The sequence below is a fragment of the Xiphias gladius genome, chromosome 20 (assembly GCF_016859285.1).
Source record: "Xiphias gladius isolate SHS-SW01 ecotype Sanya breed wild chromosome 20, ASM1685928v1, whole genome shotgun sequence".
Lineage (NCBI taxonomy): Eukaryota > Metazoa > Chordata > Actinopteri > Istiophoriformes > Xiphiidae > Xiphias > Xiphias gladius.
In genome coordinates this window covers 24,057,495-24,071,169 of record NC_053419.1, presented here as the reverse complement: position 1 = coordinate 24,071,169, position 13,675 = coordinate 24,057,495, and the positions used below count along the sequence as shown (strand labels likewise).

At 43.4% G+C, this 13,675-nt stretch overlaps 1 protein-coding gene across 1 annotated transcript in view; it reads left to right on the top strand.

Annotated features, from left to right (window-relative positions):
• The window catches only part of vcanb (versican b), a 36,911-nt gene that overhangs the window by 19,194 nt on the left and 4,042 nt on the right, over window positions 1–13,675 (top strand). Inside the window, exons 8-14 of the mRNA XM_040157822.1 lie at window positions 938–1,101; window positions 1,973–3,356; window positions 4,855–4,968; window positions 5,136–5,249; window positions 10,057–10,215; window positions 11,183–11,265; window positions 12,978–13,122. Of these exons, the coding sequence (XP_040013756.1) occupies window positions 938–1,101; window positions 1,973–3,356; window positions 4,855–4,968; window positions 5,136–5,249; window positions 10,057–10,215; window positions 11,183–11,265; window positions 12,978–13,122 (2,163 nt within the window). The remainder of the gene's footprint in view (window positions 1–937; window positions 1,102–1,972; window positions 3,357–4,854; window positions 4,969–5,135; window positions 5,250–10,056; window positions 10,216–11,182; window positions 11,266–12,977; window positions 13,123–13,675) is intronic.

The following is a 13,675-nucleotide window of genomic DNA, read 5'->3' as shown; positions in this document are numbered from 1 at the left end:
CAGAGAAAAGAAGCAAATCCCCACTTGAGAAGCTGAAACCAATCCAGTTGTAGAAAAATTTGAGTTCTTTTTCGTTAAGTAAAAAGGAAGCAAAATGGTTTTCATAGAATCACATGTATAGCACTCAAAGTAAGGTAACAAAAAAGGTAGGATTTGGTACCAGTACTGAATTACAGGTATCTAATGTGTGGAACTCTAGGGCTACCTGTCCCTAGCTCATTACAGATACAGTCAGCTCAAGCAAATTATCTCTCTCTTTCTCTTTATATATGTATATATAAATACATACATACATACATGTATGTATGTATGTATGTATATATGTGCATGTATATATATATGTATATGTGTGTATATATGTGTATGTATATGTGTGTATATGTGTATGTATATATATGTATATGTATGTGTATGTATATATATGTATATGTATGTGTATGTATATATATGTATATATGTATATGTATATATGTGTATATGTATATATATATATATATATATATATATATATATATATGTATATGTATATGTATGTATATATATGTGTATGTATATATATGTGTATGTATGTGTACGTATATATGTGTATATATGTATATGTGTGTGTATATGTATATATATATATATATATATATATATATGTATGTGTATATGTATATATATATATATGTATATGTATGTGTGTGTGTGTGTGTGTGTGTGTGTGTGTGTGTATGTGTGTATATATACACACAGTGCATATATAACCCAAAATCACAAACCACAAATTACAATAATCTGTACAAACACTCTCTACCCATAGACCTTTATTACAATTGGCACATCGTAATGTTGTCAAAGTACATCAAATTAGGAGTAAGACAGAGAGAAAATGGACCTTTGTCTTGCTTTAATTGTTTAATTCTAATTTGAGACTCTGTTTCTTGTTTGTCTCTAGTTGACCATATCCTGGGCATCATAAAGGGGTCCCAGTTCCCCCCGATCCCTGACATTTCACATGTGAGCAGCGAAGCTATCCAGATCAGCGGAGACATCGACTCTCTCGAGACCCAACCCATCAACCTGCCTCCAACTGTCAGCTTTGTCAACGGAAAACAGGAGGTACTGTCATTACACTGACATATTTTAAGGATAATTCTGATTTGTTCCAACATGACTTTTATTTTTGTAGATTTTTTCATCATTTCTATAAGTAATGATAACGTTGTACTCTCCAAGTTAATGGTTGAGATGTGGGAACAAAGTCAGACAGCAAGTAAAGCAATAAAGCAAGTGGTGAGTCTGTCTCCTACTGACCTTCATCCATAAATCCAGTTGTCGTTCCCAAACTGTGGCTGTTTGAATGGAGCCATTATCTTATCTTGAGACGAGCAGCGTAAACGTCAGATTACGCCAACACATTAATACACCTCTAGTGAACATCCAGAGGAAGATTTAGATGATTAACATTAATCCTGCATTCCTTCCTTCTGACAGCCCCTGACCGTGACGGGATAGCCAACTGAAAGTACCCTTTTATAAATCTTGGTGTGCATGTTTTTGGGGTTTGAGCATCAAAAAAGCGGTAACGTTACATTCCTGGCAGAGAAGCGTTTGACTCGTGTTAGTCAAAGGCAAGATACAGATTTTTAGTCTCTGAAGACGAGATAGTTTTGGGCGGTGGGGGATACTGTTTTACCAATCACTTACCATTAAAACAGCAACATTTTTATCCAAGTATTTGTTTTTCACCTTATGGTAGTTATTTTTTGATTAAAAAAAAAATGTAATACATTTCTTCATTGGTTTTGTTTTCAAATGTTATTTTTATTCAGTCTAGTTTTCTTCATGAAAACAAAATTGCCAGTGAACATTTTTTGTCATAGTTTGCCTTGACGTTATCTTCACTGCATCTCCCTGCCTTCGTGTGTGTCTGCGTTTGGGTCCTCCCTTCCTTGTGCAGTGACATTACCCACTTTTCTGATCCGACTAGGTGACGTTTGAGCCCGAGCAGCCAGAGGAAGCAAGAGGGGATCAGTTTGAGACGGCCTCTCCTGTTCCGATAGAAGGCGGGGAAGGAGTGGAGATAGAGGAGGGAAGCAAGAGCCTTTTTGACTACAGTGTTATAGAAATCCACACAGAGGAGACACCTACAGAGGAAACCAGTGATGCAGTCACTCATCCTGTAGATACATACCCAGATGTAGTTCCAGACTCAGGCATAGATGCCTACATAGACACTTATGTCTTTACAGACTTTGAGAGCGTCAGAACTCAAGAACCAGATGATCAGACGACCACCACAACCCCAGCCGCCACCTCCCCAAATACACACCGTGTCTCATCACCAGCACCTACCACACCATCAGGCCCCGTCCTCCCTGGTGTCTCTCAGCCTGTCAATGATTCGGTCTCCATCTACCAGGACGTCGAAGGTTCTGCAAACTGTGGCACTGACTGCGCTAAGCAGGAGGGCTCTGCTGACGATGCTTTGCCCACCACGACTGCAGACAGCCAGTTGGGTGTTATGACTGATGAGGCCGAAATAGGGGGGACCGAGCTTCCTACTTTTATACCAGACACACAGTATCAAGAAACCACCAGACAGACCCAGACTGAAGACTTTGAAGATTCTGCCTCTGGAGAAGACGAAGCTTCAGGGCAAGACCCACCAGAGGCTCCCAGGCTTACCAGCACGCTACCACCGATTCATTCTACCCTTCGCACCCAGCAGCCTCAGCCTGTAGCGGTGACTGAAGTCACAGAAGTCCCTGTAGTTTCACTGGCTGTTGACACAGTTACAGAAACAGGCTCGGGTGCAAAGGAGCTGTTTAGAGAGATGGAGGTGTCTGGGGACCACCAAGATCAGATTGACTTTATTTCAGAAGTTGCTGTTACTGTTTTACCAGCTGCGGCAGCTGTTGGAGAGCAAACCACACACGTGAAGGACACAACCTCAGAACCCAGCACATCATCAACCTCCCCGTATCCCTCCCTTGCTCCCAAAGACGATGGCAGTACCACCAAGCCTTCACCCACAACCTCTGATGTCCACACCACACACCCCACCGAGCCTTACAGAGATCAGACTGAGCAGTCCACCACAAGTTCCACTGAGTATGTAGGCCAGCCAGGACTTTCCACCACATCGCCCTTGTACACGTTCGACCAAAGCAACCACTCCATCCCCCAGTGGGCACTGTTCCCCGACCCGGCTTCCACTCCTCTTCCAGAGGACGATTTTATTGACTACGAAGCGATTGTCCCTTCTCTGGTGGAGTCACATCCTCCGATACTGAACGAGACGGTGGCCACAGAGCAACCAAAGACCAGCACTGGCGTTTACTCTGAGGAGGACAGCACTGTGAATGTCAGAGGTACATGAATTCGTTGTTGGTTTTTTTTGTTTTTTTTTTCGTAGAGACTTCAGTGTATGGCTGCAACTAACAATTACTTTTAATTATTGATTATTCTGAAGGTTATTTTATCAATTAATCAATCAGTTGTTTTGTGTATAACATATCTGAAAATAATGAAAAATACCTATTGTGGTTTCCCACAACCCAAGTTAAAATCTTCAAACTGTCCTCAAAGACATTTAGTTTGATTGAAAACAAAGAAAAGCATTAATCAACACGTATGACAATTCAAATTTGAAACGATTGAAGGATTATCAAAACAGTTTCTGACTAATTTTCTGTTAATCAATTAATCGACTAATTGTCTCCGCTGTTCTTCAGTGGCGTAAACATCACAAGCACGGTGAATTAGTCAATAATGAAAATAACTGTTAGTTGCAGCTGTAAAACTTTTACAAATTTTTTGAACAATGGGTTGATCCTACGGACAGAAACAAGAGCAGGGTTCTTATTTCTAGAAGAAAACCATCAGTTTGTAACTACTAACTTAATTAGTTGTTTGAAAACGCTGTCTTCGTCTGACTTTTTAACGATTCCTGACTCCGTTTTGTAACTAGAAACTTTCAATAGGAGATTGAAAGGGTTGGGGTTTTAGGAAACTGTGATCGTGAGAAAAAAATCAAGAAATTAATTGGCCGAGTAATCAATGATGGAAATAATCGTAAGCTGCAGCTGCTATCATGATAACAGACTGAAGAAGAAGCTGACATGTTACAAGAAAAGAGTTAACGTCCTCACCAACTGATGACCTGTGGGGGACATGCAAATAAAGGAGCAGCACTGCTTTTTTGTATTTCAGGGTAGATCTAATTAGAATCAATAAAAATGTATGTTGAAATGTAAAATTTGTTTAATCGTAGCCTTGCAAGAGCATCACAGAGGTTACATGTTTTGCCCTATTGTTTGCAGTTTCAAACAGTAAGTCTCCCTTTTCCAAGAGAAGTGGATTTGAGGTAGAGGACTAACTGACGAGTCTGGCTGGAGTTGCTGGGGTGTAAACCTCCCACGACCAAATAAAGAGCAGAACGGAGCGGCTAATGTTGGCGTAAACTCTGGCGTTGCAGCATCCAGGACCGGCTACCACACCGGCTTTTTCCCAATATAACCTGTAACCTCACTAAATAGTGTAGCTAGCTAGCGTTGTGTTCCTTGACTTTAGAAGCAACTTAAGGCTACTACCACCGGTAGTAAGCTAGTTAGCTGGTGATGCTAACGTTAGAGCAGACAAAGAAACTGTTTCCTATTCTATTCCTCACATTTTTACTTGGGTGTTTTTGGGGTTTTGGAAAGGCCAAGGCAGACAGAGTATCTCCCTCACTAGCAGCTCGACAGGCCTGCTGTGCCGCGTGGGGGTCGCCAATCAGTAGAATCACTGAGCTGCGGTGCGCTAGGGCACTGCTAACGATGTAGTATGACTTTTCAACGGGCTCTCATCTGCATCGCGTCGTTTGTGTAGATCTCCTGCCGTGCTCGGGCAGTGTGTGTCAGAATGGAGGCTCCTGCTACAAGAGGGGGACCCAAAATATCTGTGCGTGCGCACCTGGATACACCGGGCAGCACTGTGAAACAGGTACACACACACACACACACACACACACACACACACACACACGTACACAAGCACACAGAGCCATGTCCTCTCTCTCTCTTTTTTTTTTTTTTTTAACAAACCATGCTGACTCCGTACTGACAGACGGATGATGTGGAATAATACAGGCCGGTGTTGTGTGTGTGCAGATGTTGATGAGTGCCAGTCCAACCCGTGTCTGAACGGAGCCACCTGTCTGGATGGGGTCGACTCCTTCACCTGCCTCTGCCTGCCCAGCTACGCGGGAGAGCTCTGCGAACAAGGTCGGCTGCTTCTGAGTGATGGCGGGTGGTGCTGTCTTTCAAAAATTGTACAAAATGAAGGTGCTAGTTCAGTCTGTGGCAATCAAAATTCAGTTTAATCCAACCTGAGCCTCATTTGTATATAGTTTTGGCCACCGTGCCGACTGATCACTGAGGTCATTGCTGAATAGAGCTGTCACTTTTCCAAAGATCAGAGTTTGAAGGAATTATCTAGAATGATCTAAACCACTTTATTTGGAGGCAGAACTGAAAGCGAATGCACCTGAAATGTTACTATATTGTTCTTGTTGTGCTTCTGTGTTTTGATGTGGGTGTTCCTTAACGATCTTGTAGTGATGTAGGTTTGGATTTCAGGATTTCATTGTTTAGTTTTATGCTGTGCGTCTCGTCTTTTGTCTTTTAACATCTTGGGACCTTGTAGGAAATGTATGTTTTCACCTTAACATTTTATCCCTTAGTTCATAAATCGTATCGCACAATATGGTAGGTCTAAGTTGGAGTAGACAGTTTGGTTAATAACTCTGCTGTTTACTGTTGTTTTTTCTTCTTAAGTTTGATTAACCTGCAGGTTTCTTTAAAATCTGTCTGATCGTTCGACCGCTCGTGTCTATTGACACATCCGATTTCTTTGTATCGATGTTGTTGTTGTTGTAGTATCACTGATAGGAATTATGGCCAAAACTACAAAAATCATCGTTTTAATTCTTATACGAGATCTCAACACATGTAGTAAGTACACGTGTACACACTGACACACACGCACGCAGCCGGATACAGCTTGTAGTCTTAAATTATCACAGTCTTTGGTCCTCAGCTGTCCTCCGGCACCGGGCGTTGGCTCCTCGGCAGATTAATTCCAGCCTCCCCTCCAATATTTCTGTCATTACTCGGCAACTAATGGAGGTTCAGGCAAAAGAGCGGGCTTTAAGGATAAATATTTTCCATGAAAAATGACCAGCGTTCAGTGTGAGAGTTTAATATGTTTTTTCCGATTATTCTGTGAGCAAAAGTAAGATGTTATTAGGTTTATAAAAGGAAATGATAAGGCCAAATTCTTTTTTTATAGTGCAGCTCTGTTGTTGTAAGTCGTGATGTTGCTCCAATGGCCGCTGTAGCAGAAAGTACATTGTGCATCAGCTCAGCTGCTTTTACTAAAAGATTTAATGGGTAGGGCATCATTTCTCAACTAGTAAAAATGAATTGTCGAAGTCTTGTTGGAATATTTTTTTCCGTGAACTTGAGCTCTGCTCTCTTTCATCCTGCTGCTGATAATCATTTCCTAAACTTCGGGTTGGATCATCAAAGGGTTGAGAGCAGACGTTAATGCGTCAGGCAGCTCCATGCACTGTATGTGCTTACATGTTCACGAAAAAGTACCTACTGCCACTATGCAGACAAAACAGCCTCTGTCAGAATGACATTACATTATATTACGTATTTCATTATAACTGATGCATTAACATGTAAGCAGCAATGTGGAGTTGATTCTAGTTTTTTTTATGTATGTATATGAGTGATTTAATTTGCTGTGCAACAGTGCAACATATTTTATATGCTCATTATAGGGTTTTACATCCATAGTCTCCAAAGTAACCAGTAACTACAGCTGTGAAATAATTCCGTGTTGTTTTCACCCCTCTTTTCATTATCAAGTCTTTATAGGAAGGTGGGTGAATAAGAACTGGAAATCGCAGTCTGTTGCGTGTGTCCACGTGAAGCATGCACGCGGCATCAACGACATAATGTCGCAGCTGAGATGTCAATTATTGACCAGAGAACTCTGTGGTTTATACATTTACATACATACGGTAGCTGGTAAATAGAGAAGCGCAGACACAGTTGTCCTCTCGTAGCTTTCTGGCAGTGGAAAGAAGGAGAAAAAACGGATAATTGTTCTATTATTATTTTGCCAGAAAGCTTTTGCAGCTGTGTGGCATTGAATCAGTTCTGCTAAATACTGCCTTGGACGCACTCAGGCTCTTTTTCATCTTCTGGATGCAGCAGTGTTTCAACTGGCCTCCTGTATTCCACTGATTCCCTCCGTTTATCCGAACAGGGCCCTGCTACTTTCAAACTGCCAGAGGGAGAGTTATGGATTACAGCTCTGCATTTATTAGTGGGCATGGAGACCTCACCTGACCTTCCAGGTGGCTGCACTGTGGAGTTGTAAAGACGAGGCGCCCTGACGATGGCTAATACCCCGAAGCCTCGACAGCAACTTTCCATCACGGCTTTATTGGCATGCACATTATTCTGAAGCCGTCGATACAAAACATCCATTGTTTACTGAGCCTGACGGAGCACAGAGCTGATTAGGACTTAAAGACATTGTATATCAAACTAAATGTGTATGTTGTACATTAAGTGTGTGTGTCTGTGTGTGTGTGAGCTCCAGATAACTGGAGAGTTTTGAGGGTTAATGAAGTCCAACTGTGTGTTTCTGAGCTCATTCAGTGAGGGGCCGTTATTCTCCAGCTGGACCTCAACTCCCCAGCTCTCTCTCTCTCTCTCTCTCTCTCTCTCTCTCTCTCTCTGTCTCTCTCTCTCTCTCTCTCTCTCTCTCTCTCTCTCTGTCTCTCTGTCTCTCTGTCTCTCTCTCTCTCCCTCTCTGTCTCTGTCTCTGTCTCTCTCTCTCTCTCTCTGTCTCTCTCTCTCTCTCCCTCTCTGTCTCTGTCTCTCTCTCTCTGTCTCTGTCTCTCTCTCTCTCTCTCTCTCTCTCTCTGTCTCTGTCTCTCTCTCTCTCTCTCTCTCTCTGTCTCTGTCTCTCTCTCTCTCTCTCTCTCTCTGTCTCTCTCTCTCTCTCTCTCTGTCTCTCTCTCTCTCTCTCTGTCTCTCTCACTGGCCTGAACAACAGAAGCCTGGAGCAATAAACAAATCAGAGTTGTTGTGTAGTTGCTTTAGGCTCAGTGTTACTACGGCATGGGTCTAAATCAGCATGACCACACCATGTCAGTAATGAGGTTAAAAATACGCAGTACAAGACCCTTGTTCCAAACCGGACTGTTGTGCAGACTGGGATCTGTACTGTACGACACACTGTGCATTGGACTACTTCAGTTCGCTGTGAACTATTGACCAGTCCGAGACTCGAACATTTCTGAATCTGAAGAAACGTCTGCTTTTTGCATGTGTAAAGGATGTGTACCCACTTGTTCCTCGGTGGTTGCCGATATTTTCATAGTGGTAGCTAAAATTCTGCCAGTTGGTTGTTGATGGGTTCAACCCAACTTCGGTGGGTTCGCACCTTTAGTGCAGTTCGTCGGGGCTGGTGTGAAGGCTGTCAGTCTGTCTCTGTTGTGCTTGTGTCCTATTCTGTTTACATTTACACTTATTCATTTGGCCAAAGTGACCTACAAGTGAGGTACAGTCCAGGCCCCAGCGGATCACGGAGAAGTGTTCAGATTCCACCCGACACAAGTGCCAGACGGCTGCAGGTGCATTAAGTAACGTATAAGAGAGAGAAAGGGCCTTTCAGGTGAGTAAGTACTCTCAGAAGAGGCATCTTAAAGGGATTTTGGAGGACAGGAATCTGCTGACTGAATCAAGGGGGATAACTCGAGGATTTGACTGAGGTTTCCTGCCGCACAGTGACGGTAGGACTAGTCATCGTTCACTCGCAGATCCTAGTCGACAGCTCAGGTACGTGGGTGCTGTGCCCAGTGGCCGCTCTGTAGGCGGCAACAGGAAGCCAGCAGAGAGTAATGAAAAGTGGAATGACGTGAGCTGTCTTTGGCCAGATGAAGGCCAGATGTGCGGCTGCATGCTGCAGTCCTGCCAGAAGGGGGTGTTGACTGCATAGTACGCGTCTTCCTGTTATACTATGCTGAAAAACGCCTCGTTTATTTATCCCATTTCTGTCTGTTTGGCTCCGTCGCAGTCTCAACCTTTGCTCGTTATCGATTATTTTTTCACGAGCTCTTTGTGACTCAAGAGAACATCGATCAACACATCAGGTTCAGAAAAGTGCAGAATTACCTGCCATCAGTCACCAGAAACTGATTTCCCCCTGTGTGACCATGTCGCTCTGATGATGCAGGATGACACCACCCAAACGGTCCAATCAATGCAGCCTCCTGTCGGCCCGCGTGACTTCGAGTTTACAGCCCGTGGTTTGTAGTAAGTCAGTGTGAACAGAGCGTGGACGGTGCGACGGACTGACCCGGCACCCTCAGATGTTGCCACGTGGTTGCTTGATCATTGGTAGATAGACGCTCATGGTTGCTAGGGTGTTACCCGGGTGTTTCCAGGGGGTTGCTTTGTTGTTGGCCTGACTTTCCAGGCAGATACGGGGGCTTTAGTAGCTGATTTGGAACAGCTGCTCGGACGAACAGCCTGCCCTGTTTTACAGACCATAAACTTTACTATAAACCATAGACTGCTGATCTATAAACAGCACTATAGTAGCCTGTTTAGTCTACTTTATACTAGATAATAAGCTAATAAATAATATACTATCAAACGCTATCACTAAATATTACTACAGGCCGATGTTTATACCTGATATAAAATGTTTGACACACATGGATACAGTGCCGTATGTTTGCCTTCATACGTAATGTCAGTGTATAGTAAGCCCATGTAGCCTGGCAATGCCCTTGTTGTGTTACAGCTGAATAAAAGCATTCATTCATTCACTGACGTAGATTGTATTATACCACACTTTTTTGTATTAGTACAGAATTATACATATTCTACTCAATAGCCTCCAGATGTATGTTGTTATAGAGTATTTTATGGTATTTTTAAAGCCTTATTCAATATTGTCCTATGAATTTCTTTAACCATTCCCCCGTCTTCCTCGCTGCAGACACCGAGATGTGTGGTTTTGGCTGGCAGAAGTTTCAGTCCCACTGCTACAAGTACTTCACACACCGTCGGACCTGGGATGCTGCTGAGAGGGAGTGTCGGCTGCACGGTGCCCACCTGGCCAGCATCCTGTCACAGGAGGAGCAGCTGTTCATCAATCGTAAGTCCATGGCGTGGCAGTAGCGTGGTGCGTTTGAGCCGCGGCTCCTGCTGTGGTGATTTACGCCGGCGTGTCTTTCTCAGTGGTCACAGGGTGGAAGAGCGATTGGGAGTTTTGGTAATAAAACAATCGTGCGAGGAGAAGCTGATCAGGAGACAGGTTGAGTTTGCCCTTTGCTAAATAACTGTAGACTGAATTAAGAGTCAGAGAAAAGGTAGGAGGTTATAGGATGAAGCTAATGTCACTAATCAGGAGCCCTGGGTCCGACAGGGCGACAGCACCCAACTCCGTTTTAGGTGCATTTGCTTTCATTTTCACCTCCAAACAAAGCATCTCAAGATGTTTTCCCCAGTGGACTCTACTGTAAAGCTCAGCTACCAGGCCCAAACTCCCAATCTAAGACCATGGTTGTTGAAAAACGGATTCTGTCTTTAAAATATTAAGACAATTTTTTTGTGCCTCCCATTGATAAAGTGAACTCTGCTAGTAAGTAAGCATCTATCCCTGAGGCAAGTCTGCCTGTTTCTAGAGCTACAACATCGACGCTCTGCAGGTCGGCGCACTTTGAGAAAAGGGCTCATTCAGCGAGAGGCCAGTCTCCTGTGCTGTGATCCACCGGTCAGCGTTAGGAAGATAAAATCAAGTAATAAGACCTAGTGAGTTTAAACAGAGAGGATACAGACTGTATCCGTCCAAAGCTGACTGTGTTTGAGCCACGTGGAGACAGTCTCTCCGTTTATTGGGGAAGTTGCTGACTAAGAAAAAATGGACTTGTGCCATTTCCAAAAGCCGCTCAGCTCAAATATTTCCTCTGCTGCTGCTGCACCACACACACACACACACACACACACACACACACACACGTTCAAACCGTCCATTAATCAGCTGCTGTTTTCGCTAAAGGTGGAGTCGGCTCCGTTTCCCGACGTCAGACTCAGTTAGATTCCGGTGTGTTTTGCCTCTGTAGGTCTGGGCAGTGATTACCAGTGGATCGGCCTGAATGACAAAATGTTTGAGCGGGACTTCAGATGGACAGATGGCAGGCCAATGGTAAGACAAGCACACAGTTTCAGTGAGCAGTCTGTGCGTGCAGCATGAGTGTCTAATGAAAACATTTTATCTGTGAAGTGGGAATTAAGCCTTGTATTTTGCTTGTTTGGCCTTTTGATGTTTGTATTTCTATCCGTGCTACTGACTTTGTCGACCCTCTGACTTTTCCTCTAGCGACACCTTGAGGTTGACATTTGTGGTTTTGAGTGAAGTGTCTCAACAGCTATTAGACAGATTGCCGTTACATTTGGTTCAGACATTTAGGTTCCCCTCAGGATGCGCTGGGATAACGTTGGTGATTCTCTGACTTTCCTTTTTTTTTTTTAAGAAGTAGACAAGGTTAAGGGTTCCAGGACAAAGGTTTTTAACATTGTTTAAGGAGCAGAGTAGGGCTGAAACATTTAGGCGATTAATGAATGTGCCGATAGATTATTAATTCGTTCAGTCAGTCATCAAGCAAAAATACCAGACGTTCAGAATATAATGGGTTTTTTTTCTCTTGTTTTAAAATAAATTTCATCCAATAACAGTTTGAGGATGTGACACCTTAGACTCTGATGAAGTGCGATGGCAATATTTTCACTATTTTCTCCCATTTCAAAAATGCAACAATCAGTCAGTTAATGGAGAAAATAATCTGCAGATGAATTGATCATTTGCAGCACTAGTGCAAACATCTGATGGATTATGCCACAACAATGCGTTGTAAGCGTTAAGATATCTACATTTTGTTTAGGAACGCAAATCAGCAGCCTCTGTTTAACTTTGAGGCTTTGAATACAGGAACGTTCGAGTTATTTTTAATTAAAGGAGAGTGATTATTTCATTTAATGGCACCAGCAAAACAGAAAAGAAACTTAACTCTTCTGCTGTTTTAGTTGAGACAAACCAGAAACATGAAACACTTCACTTCCTTGGTGCCGGTGGTGATGCAGCTCTGTCTCTGCTTGTCGTCTCTTCACCAACCACTGCACCATTCAGCGTTTTGTTTTTTGTTTTTTGTTTTTTTAAATCATGGTGACACATTCTCACACCCAGTGTGGATCTGCTGGGAACGCTCAGCTGTCGAGGCACGAGAGCCGGATTGTGGAGAGAAACTGGGGCCCGATGAGAGCAGAGAGCCTGAAATCTGATAGTGGGGGTGCTCTGTTGTAATGTGTTATCATTCAGAACGGAGGCACACCCTTACTGGGCTGCGACTGGTCCAGAGCCAGAGTTATTGTTCATACAGCAGAGTGCATGTTTTGTACGGTGCAATAGCTTGCGTGTGTTCCATGTGTTCGTTTCTCTCATGGTCTTGTTTTTATACAAACCAAAAGAACTTATGTGTGCATCTCCCCTTGCACATGAACCCCAGAGAGCTTTCGGTTTGCCTGAGCCTGTGGCGATGGTTGTCTGAGTAGCACCACCCTCTGGTGTCTCTAGGAATTACATCCAGGCACATGTCTTTAATAATCACCACCTCCTCATGGGGATAGGCAGTGATTTCATGGCCCTTATACACACATACCATAACTGTTTGAGCACTATTGACAGTGGCAGGGTAATTGCGGAAATCATGTTTTAATTTCTCAGTGTGATGAGGCGGCGACCCAGTTTTGATATAGAATAAGAAATATCCTTGTAGAGATTAGGTAATAACTTAATGTTTATTGCAGGGTTTATTGGGTGTTGACAATAAAGTCAAATAGTGAGGAACTGTGTTCTTGCAGCAATATGACCACTGGAGGCCGAACCAGCCAGACAGCTTCTTCCAGTCAGGAGAGGATTGTGTGGTGATGATTTGGCACGAGGGAGGACAGTGGAACGACGTGCCCTGCAACTATCACCTGACCTTCACCTGCAAAAAGGGAACAGGTAGGCGCACAGGGAAACGCAAAGACTCTCATTCGTACACGCGGTAATGGAGGAGACTGGCGGCTGTGCTTTATTAGCCCATAAACTTCAAGCATTCATTGACAGCGTGGCTCTGTGGATGGCAGTCTTGGCCGGCTGGTCCACCGCTTTGATCCAGACTGAAATATCTACCATTAGAACTATTAGATGGATTATCATGATATTTGGTTCAAACACTCATCTTCCTGACTTTCCATCCAGCGCCATCATCAGGTCGACATTTGAATTTGTCCAACACTTCGGTTTCTGACCAAATACCTGCGAAACCGATGACATTCCCATCGGCCCCGGCTGTACTTTGGGTCTACTGCTAATTAGTAAATGTTATGGATGTACAGTAATTATCAAACTAAGCTGGTGAACACGTATTATCTCACAAGTAAAACCTCACAACAGGGCTGTAGAGCCTTGATTTCTTAAGGGCTTTATTTTCAAACAACTAAGCTACAATACAGCTCAATAACTCAATACAGAGTTCTACAGAGGTGTCCAACAGTCCTCTGATGTCAGGTTG